Source organism: Plodia interpunctella, chromosome 12 (assembly GCF_027563975.2).
Source record: "Plodia interpunctella isolate USDA-ARS_2022_Savannah chromosome 12, ilPloInte3.2, whole genome shotgun sequence".
Taxonomy (NCBI): domain Eukaryota; kingdom Metazoa; phylum Arthropoda; class Insecta; order Lepidoptera; family Pyralidae; genus Plodia; species Plodia interpunctella.
Window position 1 is genome coordinate 8,868,588 of NC_071305.1, and position 26,848 is coordinate 8,895,435.

The following is a 26,848-nucleotide window of genomic DNA, read 5'->3' on the forward strand; positions in this document are numbered from 1 at the left end:
ACCTTTAATCCGTTCTATTATGCATATAATTATTATTTCCGATCAAAGAAAATAAGTCCTTTTTGCATACGTTTTTGACGGAAGTGTGAATAAAAAATGTCACCCTCAGGTAACGAAGGGTGACCCAAAGGGTTTTTTAAGGGTAAGGGTAATTCGAGCGCGTTTTGTTGAGAATTTTGAGATGATTATTATGCATATGTTCTCAGGAAGATTTTGGCCCGAGGCGAATGTTGCAAGTACCTTCTTAGGGGCACCATTTGAGGGTTAACGGAATAGCCGTTAGCTATGGACTTTGAACAAAAAAGATTTTTAAATTTTGATATCAAAGAGAAATATGAATTTTAAATTATTGAAAAAAATGGGATTCTCACGTATGAAATTCGAATCAGTGCATATGCACGCCTGTATCAGTCTTAAATTTTTGATCGAGTTGAATTAGTATAAAAGTAAGACGTACTTATTTTTCAATGACGCTCTGATTCTTTTTTAATTACAGCCTATGGAAATCATCGCTGCTTTAGTTTTGTCAAGTATTAAATAAGAAAGACTGAAATTTCTAGACAAATCTTGTAAACTATATATAAGTTACCATTCGAAAGACAATTCTAAAATTAAATTAATTTTATTGCATTTGGAATGCTTAGCAAAATATGGTCAATATTAAACCTTTTTTACATTATTATAAAAAATCTTACCAGCCAGCACGTTTCCCACAGACCATAGACAAAAAACAGTCACCCACCTTGCCGATGGAGGGTGGCCATTGTGTGTGTTTGTTTGGTTTATTTTTTATGGGTCTTAGGCCAGGTAATCCGGTAGCCTCTCAATGGGTTTTGACGTATAAAAGGATTATTTTATAATAGATAATTAATGATGTTGCCGACTGTCACGCTCTGTTTTTTTTTTTTATTACTTATTGCTTTCGATTTATTGTTAACGTTTGATAAGTATCATTGACGAATGAAGTTTTTTAATGATGATTTAAAAAAAAATTTTGTTCGATCCGTCAATTATGATGAGGAATAATTATCATGGCATTTTAAAACAATAATAAAATGAACATAAACAAAGTCAGAAAGCATTGTCATTCACTCGGCAATGCTCACAGTCTTTTGGGTAATTTACCCCCAATTGACATTTTTGTAATTTTCAATAATTATTTAATTTCAGCATTTGCCCAGCCACAATATATCATCCAGAGGCTAGAAAAAAGTTTACATCTAACGTTAGAATAAGGGCAAATCGATTGCAAAAATACTTCAATGCAAAAAAAAACATATACTGTGTATACCTACTAAGACAACTACTACTAGACAAAAATAACAAATTACTTAAATAGAATAAATGGCTGGAAACCATCGGCGTCCCACGTTCAAAAAAATACAGCGGGAATCCGCCAACAAAAACAATAGACAGCTGGCAAGTTCATCGACCTACGGCAACGTAACTTTCATTCAAGTTAGTAACCTACTTTTCATTAATAAGGAGAGCTAAAAAAAATGCAAGAAGTATCAAAGATTGAGCGGAGCGCGAACTTCGCTAACAGGCGACGAAAGATTCGCATGGATCCAACTGGAATTTTTCTCGAGGTATTTTTTTTTTTGTGAAAATTTTCTTTAATATCAATCAGTAAAATAATATTCTTCAGGACCAGCGAGGCTAGCATGATTATTAGCGAGAACGTGATTGTATCGACAACAAAATGACAATGTTAAAAAATATATGACAAATTAATAGTTCCTTTTACGAATAGGCGTTGATCGTTTTCCATAAATTTTTTATCATTGGTTGCGGTTTAGAAATATATCTTCAAGTTATAAACTGGCATAGGCCATAATTTAAAAAAGCTACTTAAACTGGATGGAACATTATAAATTTCTTTTTTATATAGTTAATTTATCGAGGAGGGACGATTGATACTAGCCAATATTATCAATCAAGCCGTGATACGGCGTTCTCTTTAGTCCATCGTTATTAAACATTATGGAAGCATAAGCGTAGATTAGAAAAGAAAAAAATAATGTAATTGAAACTGGCCACAAATAAATTTGAAACCTGGCATTATCATCTCTATTCCACTGTCAGTTTTTCTCGCGCCGCCAGACGCCGAGACGCCGACGCTAAAAAAAAATAATTAAAACGGGCGACGAAAGCGAAAGCACGCCGTCTACCGCGTAATTAGCACAATGGACTTTCCCGACTTTGAACTCGGATCTTTTTGTTCTAACATTATGATTTAAAGGCCAATGGGGTTCGATTTTGTTTAAAATTCGAATGGTACTGGCTGATTTTCGATATTTTTTTTATTTATTTTTATCAGCGTTACTCTTGCATTAATGTGACTAGTTTTATATGTAACTTACTGCCTAGATTTCATATTTTGTAATATGAGGCACCCTTTTAGCTATACTTATAGAAATAAATTGATTTTAGATAAAAAGCGTCTAATCGTCTATCTATAAGAAACAAAACATATATATAACATATACATAATAACTCTTTTGTTAAAAAAATAAATAAGAAACGATATATATTTTTATTGTATAATGATATTTTATTACGGTGTGTATAAATTAGGTAGATTTATTAACTAAATTATAACCTTAACATTAAGTAGAATTAGATCTTTTAACAAAGAACTAGAAATATACTATATATAACATATGCAATACACGATTTTTTAAAATATTCATAGTCAAAACATCACATTAGAAAAACCACAACACCCAACGCGGACAGAAGCCGCACGCAACCAATCACCAGAGCCCATATAATAATATAACCCCAATTTTTCCTCTACATATTGAAAATTTGAAAATTAATTCCTACGTAATTTCCTCCACGTGAAATATGAGCGCGGCGTTTGTGCGTTCAATACACACACACACACACACACATACGCACACAATTTCGTTACGTCGGGCAGGGTTGCCGAAACTACCCCGTAACATCAATCTTGGCCCCCACCTACGATCGTATAATACAATAATATATGTCTAAGTTTCGGACCGAACCTGTAGGTAGTGGCGTCCCTGTCTTTCGCGTTGGATATCCGCGCGCGCGAGCGTGAGGGATATATAGATGGTGGCGTTCTAAAGGGTGTAGGGAGTATGTAGGGGGCGCTATTGAAATTGAAGCGAGGTTTAGGCGCGGATGACGCCTGGTTTGAGAATGGATGGAAATTTCCTCAAATTTAGCATTTTCGCCAACAAAGGACGCCTGTAATTCTTGGTTTTTGTTGCGATTTTACGTTGCGTATGTTTGGTCAGACTTCACTGATGCTCAATCGTGCTTTATGCATACCAAATGCATCGTTTTGATAGTGTTTAAACTTAGTGTTTTTTTCTCATTTTGGGATTCGCGGCACATAGAATGGAAAATGTTATAATGTTTAACAAATATTTCATTTAATTAACTTTTGTTAAGTCTTGGCACTTCTGTTTATTAAGTCACTCATGTTTGTTTTATTTTATTGGCACTCCTTTTGTGAAACTAAACCTGATTCTGCAGTCAAACCAAAATATGGTTTTGCGGAATTTATTCTACTGTATGCTTTTATTGTGTATAATGAAATGAAACAAATGAATAAACACTCAATCGACAAGAACCTTGTTCTTAAATATATTAATGATGATGGAACATGACCTGGTCCTTTGAGAGGCTTGCGTGGGGATCTCTCTCATGTCTGCATGTGCCTCGTTGCTTTCGGGGTTGTGAAGCCGCGAAGCCTTGAGTCAGCGTAAAGAAAACCTTAACATTTTGAAGATTCGGCTGTGATTGTATAACCAACCGTCTGACGTTATGCCCCCTTGGGAATGCCATTGCTGTCCATCAGCTGCCGAGGCTGTGACAGATGTACTATATAGAAATATGAGTCGGTTAAAATAAGTTTTTTTCTTCCGAATAATATAACAACAAAAGATATTGCAAATTTTTAAATTTCCAGTTTGTATGGTGTGTTTTGCTTTGTATGTTCTACTGGACAGATTTCGATGGAATTTTGTAAATTTTGTATACCTACGAGAAGAGTGAATAAATTTCACTCTTCTTGTGCATTAAATGCACAGTTTTTAAATCGGGATTTACACAGGAACAAAACACAACATTTATTTATTATTTAGTTTTAATTTTTAATTTTAATTTATAGTACCTACTTATGTTGTAATTGTAAATAATTTTATTCTTATCTGAATTATTTATAAATTATAATATATTTTGACCAACATGTATTTTAAAAAAAACATAGATTATAAACTGTAAAATGGCCGAGGCAGTATTAGTTAGAGGGCGCGGTAATTCAATAGAGAGAGGAACAGACGCAGCGGTGTAGAGCGCGCGCAGCAATTCCATATAGCGAGGAACAGACAGCCGGCGGTAATCCGAACGCAATTAATTAAGCGAACAAACTTCTGCCGCGATTTACATTCCTGTGACACCTTCGTGTATCTTGGGGCCTTTCGTGTTGCTATACTAAACAACGTTCTATTATTGTTCTAGCTATATATACATATAGGACGGGTTTAATAAATATATTTATCTATATTACACCTAGCGACTCGCCCCGGCTTCGCACGGGTGCAATATTATGCATAAATAGGTAACATATGTATAAACCTTTCTTTGGAATCATAAACAAACATAATAATTTTAAAGATTTAAGCATATGCAGGGACAGACAGCGAGAAGCGACTTTGTTTTATACTAGGTATGCAGTGAATCCACACACATTCACAATACAAACATAACAACAAAAACAGATAAAAAATACATTTTTGATATGTTATGACCGTGCGTCACAGTGTGTCCGGATAATGACTAACATCGCCCAGCGAGGAAGTTGCATTCAACCTTTCAATGACTTTACGGCGACAGTCGTCGAACAGTTCGCCAAACTTTAGCGGATTCCGTGTACATTGCTGTTTTTTTTTATTGCGGTAAATAAAAGCACTCATACTAATTACGCAATGTTCACGCATTCGCGTCGGCGTGTGTCCGAGTACGGCGACAGTGTGGAGCTGGCATATACATAAAATATTGTAAATAAATAAATATCCTTGTTATTCTACACTTGATGTAATCTTACACTTCTCTAACACAAACAAAAAATATAACCTAAAAACCAACCTAAACAATACCCCATTAAAACTTATATTCAATCGCCTTCATACCTTATCTGTGACACCAAGGAGGGGTGAAATAGGAATAGTCGCATTAGAGCCAAAATTACAGACGACCGTCACAGCCTAACGTGGTAAAATGGCTCAACCACCTGGGGGGATAAGAGGGTTTACCCCCCAAAGTCTTTTAGAGCCATTAGTCGTTTCAGACAATTTCAAGCAATCCAATTTCCTTCTTATAGCTCGATGTTTAAAGTAGGATTTCGCTTAGAGTTTTCACGTTACAAGTGTTGGTTGTTACCGTAGAAGGTTCAGTTTGACCCCTCTACGTATTTCGACCGGGCGGGGTGATTCTGGCCATCAATAATGTTAGGTAAGCCAAAGTCGGGTTCCGTTGTTACTTTATGTTGGCATGCCCGGATTATCTAAGTAGGTATTAAGTATGTTTTGAAGCGGTGGTGGTGTAATGGTTAAGACGCCCGCCTGTGGATCGAAACGTCCCTGGTTCGAATCCTACTCGTGCCACATGAGTTTGTATACCAATCTAACTCATGTATAGTAGTTTTCATCGACCACCACTTGCTTCCAGTGAAAACATCGTGAGGAAACCTGCACACTGGTTGATTCTTATTAACTTGTGTGTGAAATGGAGAAGGCAACGGCAAACCACTCCATTAATAATGCCAAGAAAGTTGTTGTTGTGTGTGTTTCATTCCACGTAATGACCACGACCCTCAGCCATGAGGAATACGACTATGAAGAAGATTAAGTATGTTTTGATAATATGGATATAATATAAAAGTAGATTTTCTTTTTAATATTAATGTATTGATTATCTTATGCAACTCTTAAGTATAGTATTGCTAAATCTTAAACAGTGTCCGACAAAATCGCCAATGTTCGGCGAACTGTTCGCCGATAGCGTGGAACCGGGATAAGACTAAAACACACTTCAAACATGAAAAAATATTAAAATTGTTAATCTCATTAAATGCCAAACTGTTGCCGAACTCATACACGCGAATGCGTGACTGTATTTGAGTGCTTTTATTTACCGCAATTAAAAACCAGCAATGTATACCGAGCCCGCCAAAACTTGGCAAACTGTTCGACGTATGTGTGAATGCCGACATTTTGTGAAACTAACAAGAATTTCATTGTTATTCGCCAGAGATATGTTATATCATTTCTTTTATATTTGAAATATTATACGCATTAATTACAATAACAAAGTTTTCTATTGGATTAGATAGAACTATAGGAACTGTTATGTATTGGATAAAAAAATAAATAAATTTCCAGCCAGTCTAAATCACATTAAAAGTAAAATAATTCTAAATTCAAACGAGCTTAGCGTTCGGTTTGCTCTCCAATCCGCGCTCAGCCTGGCGGGTGACGTCACAATCCCGAGGCGCCGCTGATCAATCACAGTTGATGGAAAGCCAAGCCCAAAACACAACCACAGACACTTTATATTAAAGTAATAGACTGAATATTATTTACATATTTGCAATAATTTCATTCTTAATATTGTCAGAGGTGGACGACGAATATAAAATTTAGAAAATTATTTAAAAGGTACGGAACTGACTGACTAAAAATAAGCAACTGGTATTTTTTTTTATCTTTTCTCCATTATAACATTTACATACATGTTGTCAGTGTCAAAATCTATTGAAAACATCGGAGCATAACGGAGCCGCAACATGATACGTCGACGCAATGGGGCGACAATGGGATCTTACTAATGATTTCATAAAATATTTTTATGTGTGCAGTGCCCATTGCGCAGTGTATATATTACTTAGTGCTACATCGTAGCACTCTCGTAGCAGATCGTAGACGCGAGTTTGTGCTGCCACCTATCAACACACAAAGAAGTTGTCGAACAATAGTTTTGCTATTCACCCATAGATGTCACTATAATCGTATTGGATTTCTGAATTAGATCTTATTGGACCGATTTACTTAAATAATATCATTTAACGTTATATTTTCCTGTTGGAATTACATAATTTCTAAATGGGACAAAATCAAACCAATATTCATTAAGGTTTTGATTTGGTTTTTTTTTTTTTTGAAAGTCAAATGAAGAAAGAGTTAAAACAGTGATACGCGTGTTCAAACAAAACTGCTCTGCTAAGAGCATACGAAGAATAACAAGAAATCTTTCTTGTTCTTCTTCGTATGCTCTAAAAATAACTGCTAGACTAAAGGTTGTTTAAATATCCCAACATAAATAACTAGCGACCTGATCCGGCTTCGCACGTGGTCATTTTTGTATGTAAAAACATTCGGGAGTAAATTGTCTGAATAACACTGAAAATAAACAGACGCGGAACGCGATTTTGTTTTAGATTATGTATAAATACATTATTATTGAAGAGCATCCAAATGCAACAAAAATCGAGAATAGAAAACTAACAAATCATCGGTATATACACGAAAATAACAAAATATTTCTGCCAAAGATTAAATATACATAGTATTTCAAAGGCGTTCGCAGCGGTGCCCCGGGCAGGTGACAGCTAGGGGTGAGGGGGTCACCGGGGGCGGCCAGGGGGCCTATTTGTCTTGGGGGTGACATGTGCGATGTTTATGTTTAGCTAGACTACGGATCGGGGTAATTAGTTATTCTTTGTGTGTTTCACGTGATGATAGATTGTACGGGCGGATAGTTAAACTAGATTTTTTTTGAAACTATAGTTCTTATTTAATACAGTTTAATCTGTTATTCTTGTTAAAAGTCAAAACAAATGGACAACACTCACGGCCCACACTGAGCACAAAGATTGTGTCGCGGGTACGACAATTATTTGTGATCAAATACAAATATACGCGTTGGGAATCGAACTTAGAACCGCCAGATAGAGGCGGGCGTGGTGACCACTACACCATGGAGGTCGTCAAAGCTATTCAATACCACAGCTCCAACATCCGATATAGCATTTCCGTCGATAATACACTTGAGTGACCCATATTTTTAAACAATAATGTTTATTTCTCACGTTAGTTTTTATCTAATCATTATAAGTCTGATTAAAATAAGGTAGTTGCTATCAAATCAAATAAGATACTTTTTCCCCGCGTCAAAAGCAAAAATATTATATAGGATTTCTATGACAGTGGGCACAAGTGACGTCACAAATATTGCAGTCAACAAGCGTTTTAATCACACTATAATAGAGAACAAAAAATACTAAATGTTTCCACAAATAAAATTGATAAATTAAAGTGACATTTGATTTTACATATCAGGCAGGAAACCCTATAACCCTTATAAGATTCTTATATAGAGCCAAATGTTCAAGATATTCTACATACAACCCTTCGTTCTAACCACCAAACATCCCTTATTACCAAAGTCAAACACAACACATGAAAGGCCATTTTTGCCTCCATAATTAGCGAAGTTCCTTCATCAAGCCACTAGTTTGCCTTTAGTTTAATGTATGCACATTATCTAAGCCAGATACCCCCATTCCCCCCTTTCATATAGCAACTATAAGCTGTAGAACGCGCGGTTTACATGTCAATAGATCACAATATGTATCAAAAAGTTATTACTATAAATAGACGTATATTTAGGTAACAAGTTATTGCTTAATATTTTTTTCTTATTTTATTATTATTTTGTATTAACTATTTTGATTACCATAAATATGATTTCACTTAAGACACTAAAATGCTAGTTTCAAGAGGTTCTTATTCACTTTTCTGTCATAATTTTTAATTTACTGACTTTTCGAAAGTAAGTGAATCTCTTGCTTCCGGAGCCACGTTACATAATGACTCCTTCACATCTTCACGTAAATTTTAGCGGATTCTGGACTTCAACGGTTATGGAATATATAATAATTTAGAAAACGTTTATTACGCCTTAGAATAAGTCCACTAATTATCTCAGTAGACACTATTCATTAACACTTGAATTACACGAGACGACTAAGGGACAGAAGTCTTTGTTTTTAAGACTTTTATCCCTTAGTCGTCTCGTATAATTCAAGTGTAGAAGATAGAAGCAAGCTTTCCGAAAGACGTCAGCGGCCGATCGTAAAACCACACCCAAATTTGCACAAATTGAATTATTTTTCAAGCTAACTCTGGATAATGGGATGTCACAGCGGAATATGTAATCGGAAACACGCTCGAGAGACATAAAAGGACCCGCGTCAAGTATGAGCGCGCTCTACAACAATCAAAGCATGTGGTGGTTACTCTGAGCCTTGCTATATGATCAATTTGGTTGCATCCTATATACACAAGAGTTTCCTAATGGTATTGGATGCGACGTGAAGGGGCTAATGGCAAAATGGTTTGCTAATAGGTTATTTATAGATGACATCTCAGTTGGTGGCGTCAATGCTCTTATCTAATACTAGACGTTGCCCTGGGCTTTGCTCCCGTTGGAAATTTGAGAGAAAATATAGCCTATAACAATCTTGGATAATGTACCTATTTAATGGTGAAAGAAATTTTTGAAATCGGTTCGCTAGTTTCGGAGATACCCGCCACAAACATACAAACTCACAAACGCTTACCTCTTTATAATAATAGTATAGATTATTATAGTTATTTATAAATAAATCAATTAAAATAGAAACAGTGCGAATGTGGAGAGTCGCTTCAGACTTTTCCTCACTCGAGTGGCCATCTTGCCAAGATTCGAGCACCTTGTGAGACCTTATGACCAAATAAAAACGCTAGCCGTGGCGAACTTTTATTCCAAAATGATGTAACTTTATGTTTCAGTTAGGTCGACTAGACAGCCGAAGAAAAATAATTAAAATAGAAGGACGCATAAACGCATTTGTAATTTTCACGCGAGCCTTGGTTTTCGTGGCAATACAGTCGAGTTTTTTACAAGGAACAATATGAGAGAGAGCGAGAACATAAAAAGGAAACAAGTGCCGAAACCATATTTTCCGAGATATATTTAAGCAAGTAAAACCGCAGCCGGCAATTGTAGCCAATAAATTGGAGGGAAATTATCCAACGTTCAGGGACCAAATTCTCAAACCGCTTCTGAGGATCATTAAGATCTGGATTTCCAAGTTGGACTGTAGTTGAATTCCACTTTTACAAAATGGAAGAATCGATCGAAAAGAGCACTATTACTTTTTATTTTAGAGTGTAGCTAGTATCTATATTATCTGAGCCTTTTCCCCAACTCCCTTACCTATTAAGTGAAATCGGAAGACAGGATACGCTTGCCTAGGTACTATTTCTTTCCTAATTCGTTCGGTCGCCATCTTTAAGGTAAATTAATATTTATGTGAGGTGACGTGTTGCAATTTGTCAAAACATTATTGCTTGTATAGAATTGTATGGAGATAATCAAATTTTGCTAATGCTCAACGACGCTAGCGAAATTTGAATATCCCCATACCGTTTTGACAAGTCACACAACGGTATGTAACTTAAGTATAAATTTACCTTTAGTTGCCATTGTCTATTCTCTTTCACAAGCCATTTGGGTTAAGACATGAAATTAGTAGGTACTCGGTACAAAGTATCTACTAATTCCATGGGTTCAGATAAAAAATGGAAACATAGACAAACAACATTTTTTTAATTAACAAAAAGCTTTAAAGCTAGATATATCTAGCTTTCATAGACCAACAAAAAATTGCATATTAATTATATTCCATCATTTCATTAAACAAAATTTTCCAAGTAGCAAAGCAACAGTATAAAACAAAAAGTAAACAAGACATCGTCTGCTTGTCTTGTCAGTTCCAACTACACAATATTCTCTATTTAGAAATGTAAGCGCAACCTCACAAGTACATTACATAGCCGAGTCCGCGGCACATAATGTAAGGAAACAAAGCCCGTACCTAATGCCCACCAAATTCTAACTCTTGCGGAGGTGCAAGTGAGAGGAGACAGCGGAATGGGTTATAATGGATTATAACAAATATGAATCAGCGTTAAAATATTATACAAGTCTAAGACAAGATATATTATAAGTCGTAGAAATAATATTTATTCAGATAATTAATAAAAATACACAGATATAAGAACATTAAATTGAAGATAAATATATATATACAGTTATGTAACAACTAGAATCAGTCGTAGAATGTCAAGATCTGCGAAGACGCTTTCTTTGTGGTGAAAAATAAGAAAATTGTGAAGGAATGTGAAGGTTTTCTTATCACCCGTTTATGATCAGAGTGGTTATTACATTAAATTAAAAAAATATATAAAAATGCGAATACCTCTCACTTTATCCACTTTTCAGTTTTCAGCATGTTATTCGCAGTGGCCGTTTTTTTATTAAAACTACCGGTATTTAAGCTAGTATACTCGGTTAAATAAATTCATCTCTTTCGTTCTACGAACATTTTTTAGGCTGGCTACATGCATGGAATTGAATGCCAAAACACTCAAAGATAGCCACCTCATAGATCCTAATAAACAACAGAGACCGGGCAAGCCAAGAACCAGTTGGCGAGACAGTTGGTTCCGCAAAAGCTGGAAAAGTACAACACAGGATCGCACCAAATGGAAATAATGGACGGAAACCTATGCCCAGCTGTGGGACACCTAATGGTTCCAAATAAAAAATAATAATTTAATGGCTGTAGTTTGTTTCTGCTCATAATCAATATATTGGTGAATTTTGCGACTGTTTGAATGCGGCGTGTAGCGATTCATTAGTGTCGCATATTTTTTAAAAATAAAGAATCATATTTTTTAAATTAAACAGTCATAAAATTAACATTGTACCAGTATTTTACTCATTTATAAAATAGGACAATTAAATTGATTACTGTGTATGGCACAATTTAATAAAAACCTAATGATAGCCCACGGCGGCGTTCAATACGCTCGTGAAATTCTCCCTTAATAAATTAAGTTACATCAACTCGATATGTATTTTTTAGATATAACTGATACCTATAATAACTAAAAAATCTGAATCGAGCTCGGCTTGTCTCGAGTAACAGTGTGTTCCACAAAAAGGTGTTTCATTTTCCGCTCATATCGCCTCTGCTTATGGCTTGGGGTATGCCTTTGGGCGGGTAAGCAACAAAGGAGAATTTCCTTCGAGCCAGCCACCCACAACAAGCGGCACCGAAGCTTACCTACGACAGCCCAAATTGAACCCTCGCGACTGTGTGTATTACCCCACTTTGTTGTACGTTGTGTGCCGGAAGTATCCACGATACTGTGTATGTTGTCTCGAAAATATATATCTAATAAATATACACAAACAAGTATTTATAATTTCGTTTTACTATTCTTAACTATAATTATGTGGTAATTTAAAAAAAATACATAAATATTAGCCATATTCTTGGCCCTTCTTGAAGATTTTTTGCTATTTCAAGTGCACGATAACGTTTAGGTAAATATTAATAAGAAAGATGTTATAAACTTTGTAAAACACAACAAAGAAACGCAGACAATCGAATGTCATATTAAATAAAAGGAAACACAAACAAACATATCCTTATTCGGCCAAATATAACAAAAATATCGATACAAATAAAATCGCTCCTTTGCAACAGTCCACCTCCAAACTAGACACGAGTCTCTCAGATTTCTTAGAGTCTTAGTAAAATTTGGTGTCTGGGCTTCATAGCGTTTTTTTAAAACTATATACGTAGGTATATAAAAAATTAAAACAAATATCGAAGATCCTAAATCTAAACAAATATCGATATTTGTTTTTATTTTTTCTACTCAGGTGTGTTAATTTACGAAAACCCCAGATCCTGTTTTCTTGATACAATACAAAAATACTCTATTAATAGAAATGTTTTCTTTGATAACTATTGAGACAAAGAAATTTCCTAAATTTATCAGTATTTAATATATTTGTTATTCAAGTGGTTGATGATTTTTAATAAGTTTGAAATTACTATTTTTTTCCTTAAAAGCATAATTTGAATGTCGAATGTCACTGTTAATGCGCTTTATTACGCGCGTGCGCTTCTAATCGCCATCGAACTGCAACATATTAACCTCAAATACCTCAAAGAGCATCAAAGACGCCCGGAGCAATAGTTGCCATGAGAGGCTTAACTTCACGTATGTAATACATACAAGTATATGTATATAATATACTTATGTTTACCCTCGTGTTACGGGGCGCGGTCCGTGGTTACAAACGTTTGCTTTACCAACTGGATATCAACTTGGTAGGGATGGGGGGGTGTCGATTTGAAATAAGATAATTAATTATGTTATCGATAGAATTAATGAATGAATTTATTTATTTCAGAGAATAAAGAGTGCGAATCATGAAAATTTTTTACATTATTTTTTTTTGAGGCGTCACAGCCCACAATGCAACTGGGAATGCGGAGATAAGAGAGAAACAATGGACTCTTCTTGATTTTGTGGATTCTTAATTTAGTTATTAAATTAATAATCATTATAATAATGTAGTCTGCCGCGTCTGTCTGTTCGTAATAAACTCAAAAACGACTACACGGATTTTGTTGAGATTTTCACCAATAGATAGTGTAATGTGATAGTTGTAAGTATTTTGTTTAGTTTATTATGATTTCACGCGAGGGAAGCCGGGATGGGTCCCTAGTATTAGATAATTTGCAAATCACTATAAACAAGATAATCGCAAAAAAATATTTATCGATAATATCAAAAGTGTATCATTAATTTTTATTTATTTCAAATGAATAATTACAAAAATGTTTATTATATGTTTAGGTACATAAAAAAATAAAAAGTGTATCGAAAACACCGACCACATCCCTATTACGTCAGCATAACCCGTGGTGCTTGCGGGACGAAACCGAATTTCCGAAACGTCTAATAAGTTGGATGTTAACACTGTACTATGTAACTGACAGACCAAGCAAACTTGACCTATCTCGTCTCCCGTTCCTATGTATTTACTTAGCTTTTCTCCGTCATACGTTTAAATGTAGAGGTCTTGTTAGACTGGTCTACGTTCCATGTGTGAGTCTCATTAGCTGAGTCTGTAACTTTGTAGTTGGAGCTTCTAAATTGAGAAATGTTTAGTTTGAGAGGGAGACGGGATTACGACCGGTATTTTCCAAATTTCTCCTCAAAAAGTCCGCCTTAAATTCAACTCGTGAACGCGTCAACTCGTGAACGGTTGCTAGTCAGTTCGAGTCTCATGTATTTTTTTGGTAAATCGTCTTTTATATCATTTTTTTTTACACTCTTATATATTTAAGTATTTTTTTATATTTATTATTTTTTATATTTTTCAATCTCGATTCAATCATAAATACTTATTTCTTTTTTACTTTTTATATACCATTTACTTTGTCATTATATTATTAGAAACAATATATGTCAGAAACAATTAAAGAAACCCCTTTGTGGTATGATAGGTACCAACACTGTTCAAATGAGTTTCTTTCGGCATTTCTTCTCAGCAGTGATCACTCCGAAATGCCAGTAGTTTGTAACTTAAAGAAATTACTATAATCTAAAATTCCATGTGATAAAAGTGCCTGTGGAGGTTTAACCTTCCGAGTAAATCATGAGACTATGATCAATTGGGTTTGCGCCGGGCTTTTTGGGACTAAACCTGGAAAATATTCGGCGTATCTCCAGTTAGAGAGGTGATTTTATATAGCTTCAATCTGCTAGTATAAATCTTGCGAGAGTGAATGTAAATGTATGGTGTTAATTCAAGTTAAGTGCAAATATATGACTGTAGGCGGAAAGCGGACACAAAGCTTTGACGCTTTGCAGCTGAGGAAGAAAGCGAAAATCACTTTGAACAGTGAGATATGACTGTCGTGTGTGCTCTTATCTATATCTATACCTCTATACTATTATAGAGGTAAGCGTTTGTGAGTTTGTATGTTTGAGGTGGGTAATCTCCGAAACTACCGAACCGATTTCAAAAATTATTTCACCATTAGAAAGATACAACAATATAGTATGGCACCGAAAATTTACAACAAAATTCCAAATTAATATAAAAGCTTAAATTTAAATCTATTTAAAAAGCACCTCAAGTCTTTATTAACTGATAAATGTTATTATGCTTTAAATGATTTCTTTAATGATAGACTCGGATAGAATTTAGGGCTAGTATACATTATAATTCTTTTTTTGTTTTGGATTTGTAGTGGATAGCATGCTCCTCTTTATTTATTTATATTTGCATACCTATATTCGGTAAAACGTGTAGGTCTAATTCATTTTGACATCAATTTGTCTATTTGTACTCATGTTATTGGCAAATAAATGTTTTCTTTCTTTCTTTCTTTACATTATCCAAGATTGCTATAGGCTGCATTTTATCTCAAATTTTTTACGGGAGTAATGCCCCGGACAATATCTAGTATTCCTATAAACGTAAATCTAAGTCAGACCACATTTTATTAACTTATCTCAGTTAAATAACCAATAATTTCCTCTTGTGAAATACGACTGATCCTTACTAAACACAAACAACTTAAAGAAGCTTTTAAAAAATTGTCAAAAAGCCACAAACATTTAATTTGCAAATAGCAAGCTCCGCGATAATTTAACGACTCAACAAGTGAGAATCGACACGGAATATAATCGAATCCAGACGATAATGAATAATACAGAACCGAGGGGCGCGCTCTTAATCGACTAATTAGGGAAAAACGAAAGAAGCCTCGTTGAGGCAGGTCCGGGAATATTTTTACGTCAGTTTCTTCTTCACAAGTGTCCGGATGGTGTGAATTGGCTTCGAGAATATTTTTATTGACAGCTGACATCGCGACGAAAGGTTTCTAGAAGGTAGTTTTTATTTAGTCTCTCTTTCTCATCTACTCGTGTACACGGCTTCGTTCGGGGCTATGACGCCGTAAAGCCCCGGGCTTTGTGGTTAGCGTAAAACATAACCTTCTTTTTGCATGGTCTTCATCATTTTCATTGTCATACCATTGGGATGCTTAATACTCTGACTCCCTTTACTCCCTTTTTGCTCTATGGTACGGACAACGATGGATACATATAGATACTTTGACTTTTGATTAATACAGTCAAGATCTCATTGTTACTAACAAAATGGACCAAGTCTGAATAAATGAATTTATTATTATTTGAGACTAATAATTATTTCTGAATCAGAATTTGACTATGCATGTATTTGTATTAGGCCTTCATTTATCAAAAATAAATATATTTCTTTTAGAAATAAAAATGAATGAAATCTCAACGCCAATGCACGCACCCCGACAACCGCGCCCGTCGCGGCTCGCAATCATAATGAATATTTTATTTTATCATAGCAGCCCCCCCCCCTCCCCACCGCGCACCCCTCACCCCGCAGACGCCCGGCCAGCCGTGAACTTGACACCACGCGAAAAATTAGTTCAAAGGAGAAAGTGAACTTCGCCTGCACTTTTTGAGATAAAAGAACTTTGAGCTTCGAGCTTTTTAAACAACTTGGAGATTTATTAGGCTTCCCAACGTTTTTCAGGATTCGTTTCAGCTCTTTTGTTCGTTCATTCTCATTTGGGCAGGTATCTTCTTAAATTATAAGATTGGAGGAACATATGAACATATGTTCCATTCCAGTGTCCAAAATATTCGGTAATGCTCTCAGGGCCATATCCATAATAAGCCATCGTCGCTTAGAATCTAAGATTATTGTATCAAATTTATCGCGGAACGACTTAAAGACAAAAAAAATATATAATGAATTTAATTCACAAATTTCCATGGCGGCGAAGTATGAAACAAATATTTGATTGGATTGTTCTCTCTTCTTCATAATCATATACCTCATGACTTCGCAAATTCTTAGTGTAAAACGTTAAATTTCTCAATTGGACGAGTTATGTGGTGAAATTTAAATTTACCGTTCCCATAAATCTGCCTATTAAGTTTATTTTACTAAAATAAATGTTAAATGGTTTTGCAACTATGATAAATTATTTTTTGTGTCACATTGATAATAATAATAATAAAAGTAAAATTATTTGGATGTTTGTCAATCTAGTCTAAACTAGAGATCAAGTTAAAAATACAATAGATCATTTTAATCATAGTCATGACCTAACGATTCCATCCCCAAATTCGAATCATGTCTTACTAAATACCTTTAATTGTCTCAAACTCACAAACATATTAATTTTTACATCATTAAAATACCATTTTGCATAACACTTCAAAGTTTAAAATAAGGCTTATTACTACCCCAAAAGCGTATTTATCACAGTTCAAAGTAAGCACTTACGAATTAACTTACTCCACAAAGTTAAACTAACCACATGGCTGAGGAAAAAGGGGAAAAAAAACCCTATTTCCACGCATTCACTCAATGTATGAGGCTAATTAAAAAAGTATAGAGGCTGATTCCGCAAGTGGCGTAGTTCCGCTACTCGCCGCCAGGTGGCGCTTTTCACTTTGACGTGGTTTTGTAGGCTTATGGCCTCATAGAGAGTTTCATTTTTTAATGAGGTCGGGTATTCGGTGGCTCGGCCTTTGTGGATTTACCATTGAGCGTGTGTGAATTGAGAAGAACATGGAAACTACAATAGCACTGCTTCTGAGGCTGGTCAAAATATGATCTGACAGAGTCGTAATTGTGTACAGTTGTGTGTTATACATACTCCATCCTAGAGATTTTATATGTTTGTATGGACGGTGTTTTTGAACTGAATTGTGCACACCATTTCCGTGAGCAGTAATATTAATTTATTTTAATAATTAAAATCATATTTTTCCTGTGTACAAAAAAACTAGGGCACAACTAAAATGATTCTTTTCAAATCTAACTATGACAGTTGTGTCCTAGTTTTGTACACAGGAAAAATATGATTTTAATTATTAAAATAAATTAATATTACTGATCACGGAAATGGTGCTTCCTGGAATTTTCATCTCTCATCCTTATTTTATATTACAAGACATACATCAAGTTCACAAACACCTTACAATAACTGATTTGCATTGGCGGAGAAAAACATCTATCTATCAAGATGGTAAAAAAGGCAGAAACCTCCATTTGGTTCCAACAGCGCGCTGTTTATGCGTGTATGAAAGACCGTTACTCCTCATTTATTCATAGCTGTTCAGAGGCCGCTGATGCAGATTATGGGGTAACATTAACTTCACAAAGTCTTAAAAATGTGGTCGAGATCATCTTGAAGCTTTTAAAGTGGAAAATTCTTGGATAAAAATACCTTACGAGCAAAGTCAGGTTTTGTTTCACGTGTAGGTATACAAAATTTCACAGTAATCCATCAATTAAGTTTGTTAAGAGCAACCCATCCGAATATTATCAAAACTTTCAAATGTAATCTTAGCTATTGCTCGCGACTTCGTACGTTTTAACGTACCCGTTGGTATTTCAAGGAGTAGGTAAGTATATATATAAGAGTATATAACAGTTAGGTAAGTATATATGTACAGGAAAGCACCCCTCAGTATTCTATGTTTTTCGACTGGCGTTACCTGTTGGTCAGCTCTGTAAGAGTTTTATTTTTATTTATTACATTTTATAGGGGGCAATGAAAATTAACGAAAAATGATATATATATATATATATATATATATATATATATATCTTATTTACTAGCTTCACTAAACTATGTATGTCAGTCTGAGAGCGATAGAAAAACATAGTACATCATGAGAAAGCTATAAATTGGAGATACTACTCATATGTGACGGTCTAGCCTTTCGTACCACAGAACTGTGGAGGACGTTCTTAATTCGACATTTTGTTTCAATTATTGTGAACTTTGAAGCGGCGGTGGTGTAATGGTTAAGGTAATGTTTTTCCCGCCTTTGGATGTCGTTTTGTCGGTTAATAAAATTATATAAAACCTAAAACAATCTTTGGCCAATTCTTCGTTGTTGTCTGAATCGTGGAGAACTGTTGTGAAATGGTGGAACCCACTCCACCGACAAGAGTCCATATATAATAATTCATATTTCCATTCTAATAAGGGAAAATGCCATGGGGATCGAAATTATTTAATGGAAAACGGTGGAAAATGGAAACGGTTTCTAATAAGATAAAAGTAATAAGATTTTTAAATTATCATAAAGATAAAAAGTTATTTTATTTGCATAAACACTTGTAAATTGATACATAAAACCTTAAAACACTTCAGACTCAACATACATTACCATAGAGTGTGTAAATATAGTTACAGTCGCTGCTATACAAGTAAAGAAAAAGAATCATTTACGAATAATTAAATAAATAGTTATACTCACTATGTATTGAATTTATGACAATTAGGTATGATCATAATTTTACCATAAATTAATATTCTTTTGTGAACAGGATTAAACATATTTTAAGGAACAACGCCCTCTAGTTTCGAGTAGCATGTATTAATACTCGATACAAGATGGCGCTACTGATGAAATAACCGAATGAATTTGCGAACTACTTCTAGGACTTCGCTTTCATTATTTCTAGCTTTAAAATGGTCCTATATTCTAGATAATCGAAATAATATAATCTATATGGAGAATGAGAGCAAACATACAAACTCTCGCATTTTTAATCAAACCAAATTAAATCTTAGACGAATAAAAAAAATATGTTTTATAGAGTATTTATGCCTGTGGTTTGGGCTAATGGTTCCACGGAGGATACACTCATATCCTACCGTGGATATCGTACTAGGTGCTTTGAGACAGATGACATTAGGCAGGCAGTCGGATGTAAAATAATAACGGCCGAATAGTCAACGTTTTCAAGTTTATTTTTACGTTGACTCAGCGGTTTGCGGCGTCACAGCTCCGAACGAAAAGAACACGACAACGCGCATCAACAAGAACGTTATGTATCTGAAAAAGATTTACTATTTTGACGCGCGAAGATGAGCGAGAGGTGTCTGTGGTTTAGGCCGTAGTTTGACATTAGCCAAAGAGTACCCAGAAAACTTTAATCAGAAAAACAAAGAAAAAATTCCAAACACGAAATCCATCTAAACATCTGTCAGGCACAAAGACAACAATTGTCAGCAATTTTTCAATAAGTACATTTTCCTGGTTAAAATGAAAAATTCAAGGTGTAGGCATATGTAGGGGACATTTCGTGTTGAGTTTCGCATGAGGAGTTGAGATGGTCCGGTGGCGGTATTTTCTGGTAGTGGCTTTGCTGCTACTTCTGCCGGTGAAGACTGGCTCTAAGTTGGATGACGATGATGAAGAAGAGTAAGTAACAGTACTGGCTAATGTACTTGCTCAGACTATGTCAATATTTGCCGCATTCACCGTCGTTCGTGGCTCGAAGAAGAATCACCAATCGCCAATGTTACTTTGCAATATGATCGAGTGTAAATTTAGACTTCTATCGCACATTTTCGCACATCACAAATTTTAAAATTTAAAAACAGAATTTCGCATCAACGATAAATTGATTTCAACCAATCTACGAGCTATGTAGTAACTACATCAGTAGTAAGTAAAATAGTACTAATGGCAGAAATGTCGTTATCTAAAAATTATTTGGATTTGTTGACTCGTTGTCATGTTTGATTGTTTAAAAAGCGATTTAGTTGATTATGTCAAATTGTCCCAACCAGGAACCTAGCTGGTGGAGGACCAGAGCCCGCTGCTGAGCCAGACAAGTAAGTATTCGAAGGTGTGTAAGAAATGCTGAGAAAGTCCCATTTAAAACGAATACCAAAACTTTTTGTGATAAATGTAATCCAAAACCCATTAGCCAATAAGTTTAAGGTCAATCCAAATTTTATTTGTGTTATAAATAAATCAGTGTTCTCAGTGATCTAATTATTTTATATGAGTTTTCGGAATGCATCTCAATATGATTAGAAAACGGTTATGACTATAACTAGATCGCTTTAAGACAATATGCTTATACCTATTTTAAGCTTTAGGACTCTGATATGACTAATAAAGTATATGATTATTTTTTTTGCATTGGGATTGTGGGAATGATATCACGCAATGCACTCAGTGTTCCCTTTCAATTCATTGTCAAAATTAAAATTAATATTTGTAGTTGGTCAGCAAATAGCAATTTTTCAATATCTCAAGCCTAGTAAAACTTTGAGACAAAGATTATCGGCGTTCTAAATGGATTTATTTTGTTGGAATGTATACAATATATTGCATTACTCTTTTGTGTTAACTCTAATGTTTCTGGTGTCAAATTTTGATGATACCAATGATATCATGAACACTGTCAAATAGCGGTCGTCATATTAAAGTGATAAACCAGTGTGCATGTTTCCTTGAATACATGTTCCTTTACCAGAAGCAAAAGGCAGTTGATGAAAATATCTACGCATAAGGCGTCTTTAATTATCATTACACCATTGGCACGCATGTCCTCTATGAAGAAATCCAATAGCACGTTTTAAGCTTGCCCCAGAACTAGACAGAAACGACATTGCCAAAAATATGTACCCTATACAACTGAACTAGTGATATAAATGTAGGTATCATACAGTTAACATATGGAATGAGTAGGAAAACCCCCTTCCAGACGCCCAGATGAGTCTGACGAGGAAGAAGACGATGATGACGACGATGACGATGAAGAAACGTCCGAGAAGAACGACAGGGAACCACCGTCGACGGCTGCGAGGCGAGCGCCCACGGCACCAGTGGTGACCACCAAAGCTGCCACCAAAATGTCTACTGTAACTAAGACGGAGAAGAAAAGACCGTTGGAGTGCTATGTCTGTGCCTACAAGTCGGAAACGCCGATGAGGTCATGCCTGGATCCCACAAAATTCAGGTAGTCTTTTTTCTTCTTGACTTTTTCCAGTTATCACAGTATATTAACTCCTTCCATTTAGCGCTGTTACTTGCCCATAATTTTCACGCTTTCCCTAACGCAAACCATCCACCTTTACATTACCTTTTCCTCTATTTGTGATACCTTTAACTTTAACAAAATTCAGGTATATATTAATAAATTCAGGGGGCTTACCATCATCTCTTAACGCGATCCACTTTACGACCTAAACTGAACTGCATCGCAAAGGTATTCAGACTATAAGATATGTAACAGTGTTTAGCTCCTGGCCTAGAATAAAGTGTTCCCTTGGATGGCGTTCAAGGAAACTAAGGGATAAAACACACACAGTTTTACACAAATCTAATGTGTATTTAGCCACTTAAACTTATTTTCTTTGTCTTTCAGAGTCCATACACTGACATGTCACAGTGCGGACGACAAATGCTTCACCTCGATAATCTCAAAACACAACGCCTACGAAGCAGTGGTCCGAGGATGTCGGTCCAACTGCATTGGGACCCCGGACACGACGTGTTGTGAGGTTAGAATCTCATCATTTTGGGCACATCCTACCACATAAGAAGACAGGGCCTCCGTTAGAAAATTTAAAAAGATCTCTTCATCTCCATATTGTGTATGTTATTGGCTCCAGATTTTGTAAGTCTCTAATGAACTCAACAGTGTACAGTTCAGGTTTTCTCACGATGTTTTCTTTCACTAGAAGCAAGTTCTATTTAAACAAATGGAATTAATAAAAAAAAATTTTTTGTTTCCTATTTTAAACCAAAATCCAATGTTGGACACTATCGTAACTATAGAATCGACTTTTGGTCCATAAAAGATAAAAGGAATGTAAACATGATCGCGGCTGACGGGATCGCCATGTAGGAAAGGCGTACGTATGCGGAGATAAATTATACCACGTCTGCCACACAAGACACTGAAATCAGTGTCTTATAAGTAAAACACACGATTATATATTCCTCATAGAACCACAACACAATCGCTTCAAGATAAATGTTAAGTATTTATATGATTACAGTTAAACCGATGTAACAATCAAGCCCTGGCAATGCCGACGCCCGCGCCGAAGTCGCTAGTCGCAGCCGACACGGCCACATCCAGTGCCCCAGAGAAGTCCCTACAACCTAATGTACTGTTCTTTGTCACAATTCTCCTAGTTCTCCAGACAGTCGTCCGGGTTGTTATCGTATAAATGTAGGTCCCTACATATGACGTTGACAGAAACAAACCCAATCAACTTTTTATGTTCTTAATTCACTTTAGTATAGCCTGATCACTTTAGTTTATATTATGATTGATAGTTAGTGAAAAAGTGAATCGAAGTGCTGTTTTTGTGACTGTAAAAATTATTTTGATAATGTTCGCGTATTGTTTTTGTAATAAAATTTTTGATCATTGATTTTTTGTCTGTTGAATGCTCCTCTTCTGAATCTGGTCTCCTTTCAGGGCATCGATTCGAATAGGTCGTGCGTTAAACCTCATCACTTCTACACAAATATTTCATATTATTATTTTTAACCACATCTTTTGTCCCACTGCTGGGCAAAGGCCTCCCCTTTACTTCGATATTCATCCCCGTCTATTGATAACATGCAAAATATTAATGTGGAGAGAAAATAAATAATTATTAAAAATGTTATAACATGACAAACATGTATTAATAGTGTCTGTACCTTATTCCTAATTATACGTGCCTTAAAACCTATTCCCAGATAACTTAAAACAGAGATTAAGTTAGTTAGATGCGGGTCCGAAAACTACCGGTTAGTGGCAGATAATAAATCCACTTAACTGGCGAGTTCAAAAGACAAAGTTTTTCGACGGGACCCTTCTACTAAGTTTTGGATATCATTAATTGCTGAGATAAACGCTTTTTCGTGTGTAAAAATAATACATCGCTGCAATAAATTGTATTATATTCGTCAACACATCGCGTGTGTTATTACTGACACTCTTCTGTGGGTCAAGGCCAAAATACTTCTTATTCCGCCATAAGGATGACCTGTGCCTCAGCAGACCTGTGCCTTTTGGCTGTTGATGATTAATGATGATATATATATATATTTTTAAATTTAGAATTACTGCCGTATGTATACAAAATAACGGCTACAATCACAGTAAATAACATCAAGGCATCAAATTGAACAACGGCTATGAATTGCAAAAAAAAAACGGTCAATATCTGGCATAACAATAAGACGATGATTTTGCATAATTTTATTGATCTAAATAACCGTGGATCATTGATCATCGGGTCAATAATACGTATTAGAGTTGTCACTATTCATAGTGTTGTGATTTTGAGATAATATTTTGTGCAAAACTGAGTATCGATATCGATATTTTGTTATGATTTTTATAAATACCACAGACACATTGATATCTGGGCTGGAGCGACTATGTAATTCATAAGGATTATCCCTATCCTTATATACTATAAAACAAAGTCCTCGCCACGTTTGTCTGTTCGCGATAAACTTAAAAAAGACTGCACGGATTTTTATATTTTTCATGCGTTTTCATTCCAATAGTATTGGAGTTTATCGTGCAAAGACATTACCAACACAAACGCGAACTACTGACTGGATTTATTGACTGGCTGATGATAAGAAAAGCCTTGGTGTATATTTTACGCAGGTGGAGTCAAGAGGGAAAGCCAATATTATTTGGAAGGTATAAGGTTGTTCCCAAATCGATATCGATAGTTATTAGAAAGGTGCAACACTAGAGCAGTGTTGTGCAAACCTCAGTTGACCGATGGTGCGTGCCAAATGACTCGATCGATCATAGGGTATCATAATCTGTGCCCGGGTTCATAGCTCATTGTCAATGTCCCAGGTGTGCCGAGGTGGATAGTCTGTGGATGAAAAAATGTAACGAATTTTAATATTCCCAATACTGAATTAGTTACTTACGCTAAATCAAATGAGATATTTTTTTCTTAATTATATTTCTTCTACTGGACTTCTGACCAGGTTTCTCTACAACTGGATATCTTTGATCCAATGTTATTTACTATATTTCTTAATGTCAAAAACAATTTATATGTGACTTTTGTGAATTTGGTTTTAAAAGGCTTTAATAATTTACTTCAAAACCAAATAGTATGAAACCAAGAAATTGATATCATTCGTATTTGGTTATTTAAAGAGCATTTTTATTACTTATACCACGGGGCTTCGCTCCTTTAGAATATTGGGACAAAAGATATCCAAAGTCACTCAGGAGGTCCTCATTCCTGAGTATATAATAGGAATAAAGGTTATTTTTCTATCACAAGCAAATTTTTATTATTTCACTTAAAATAATATTGTATTATTACTAAATAGTGCTTGTATTTTCTAACTAAGAAACAAAAAAAGTACACAAACCTTCACTAAAACACAATAAAAAGGAACTTTCAACTCAAATAGAAGTCACATCGGGGGCCAAATTGTCAACATATCAAAGAAAAACAATCTGGTGTCCCTTGATGTGTGAATTACATGACCCAAATCTGTTAACAGCCCCAATAAAAATAGCCAGGTCCGGTCCGGATATCGGGAATTTTCTCACCCTCAAAAATTTAACACGTGCCAACTCTACACCGCGTCAATGAAACAAAAATGACCAATAACCACTATATCGTAGAGTCTAAACGGACTGCACGAAAGTTTGGCATGAAAATTGTGACGTGCCAACACTAAACGCAATTAAGCAAGCGAGAATATTACGTAATGTGTACAATATAAAGTCGTAAAGAACTGCAGGAGATAACTTGGTTTTGTAGTGAGTTTTCTCTCTGTGATTTAAGCCCATATGTCGAAAACAAGTGAATGGTCTTCTTAACACCGGACACCCCAAAATGAGGGTAGCTAGGGTGATCCGGGGTTTATTGGAATTTCCGAAGGTTTATTTTCACACATACACTTCGCTTGGGGTAGATTGAGTGGAAAATATGATTTTTTTTTTTGCGATTTTTCATACAATTGGCTTCAACTTTCAAACTATTCAAATCGGACACATTTTTTATAATAATAATATATAAAAAAGTATTATATATACGTAAGTTGTATGATATGTATAAAAACATTTCCAAAATACGCCTGCCTGACGTCTACCCCCTTTAAGAATATTATTTTTGCCAAGGCTATGGTATCGATCATTATAAACGTTTCAGCTGAACACAAAATGGTAACATTTTCTTTCACTATTTTGAGAGCATTCTCACTCGTATTCTAACATATTCTTGGTTTCATCATCGGCTGTGATGCCATAAATGCGTGGCATTGCTATTATATTTTATGCACATCTATATTATTATTATAAAGAGGTAAGTGTTTGTGAGTTTGTATGTTTGAGGCAATCTACGAAACTACTGAACCGATTTCAAACGATCTTTCACCATTAGAAAGGTACATTGTCCAAGATTGCTATAGGCTATATTTTATCTCAAAATTCCCACGGGAGCGAAGCTCTGGGCAACATCTAGTTGTAGTATAAAGCGTCAAAATTAAAAGCATGGGTTAAAAAGCTACTCAAAGAGCTTTCACTTCCTCTAAAACCCTCAAAAGCTCGCAAAGACGCAATAAGCCAATAATTTATAACCATAAACCAACCCCTGAATTATTCACGACATGGTCACGTGATATCCTCAACCGGAAGTCGCTCAATTGGGCGGAAAGGCTTGACCGGGGGTCGAGTGACCCTTCCCGCCCGCCCTTCAACGCGTAGGGCAGCTTTTCAACTTTGAAGCTTTTTTGAGGCGTTTCAATAGCTACATCATTTGTGGAGAATTTTTTTGGTGAATTAGCTTTTTATTTGAAGATCCAGCAAAGGATTTTTTAACTTTGGAATGAGAATAAAAAAAAAAAAATTTCGTTCCAAAATCTGTGAAATCTTTTTTAATATTATAAATTCGAAATTTGAAAAGATGTTTGAGTCAATCATGGAAATTCTACTCCGACAATTTTGATACGACTTAAGAAATGCGAAAGTTGGCTCGCTACATAATCTACGGAACAGTTTGCGATGTAATTTTATATACACGCGTAGA

General features: G+C 35.3%; 1 protein-coding gene across 2 annotated transcripts; it reads left to right on the top strand.

Annotated features, from left to right (window-relative positions):
- The first annotated feature begins 19,989 nt into the window (after positions 1–19,989).
- LOC128674163 (MATH and LRR domain-containing protein PFE0570w-like) lies at positions 19,990–23,212 on the top strand. Of its 2 annotated transcripts, XM_053752543.1 has the most exons (5): positions 19,990–20,234; positions 20,606–20,650; positions 21,532–21,786; positions 22,195–22,330; positions 22,832–23,212. In XM_053752543.1, exons 1-5 carry the CDS (start codon positions 20,143–20,145, stop codon positions 23,003–23,005), a joined length of 702 nt encoding a protein of 233 aa, XP_053608518.1. In that variant the 5' UTR covers positions 19,990–20,142; the 3' UTR covers positions 23,006–23,212. The 2 variants fall into 2 exon arrangements, with proteins under 2 accessions (XP_053608518.1, XP_053608519.1); XM_053752544.1 differs by lacking the exon at positions 20,606–20,650 and having other exon boundaries at positions 19,991–20,234.
- Positions 23,213–26,848: the final 3,636 nt, after the last annotated feature.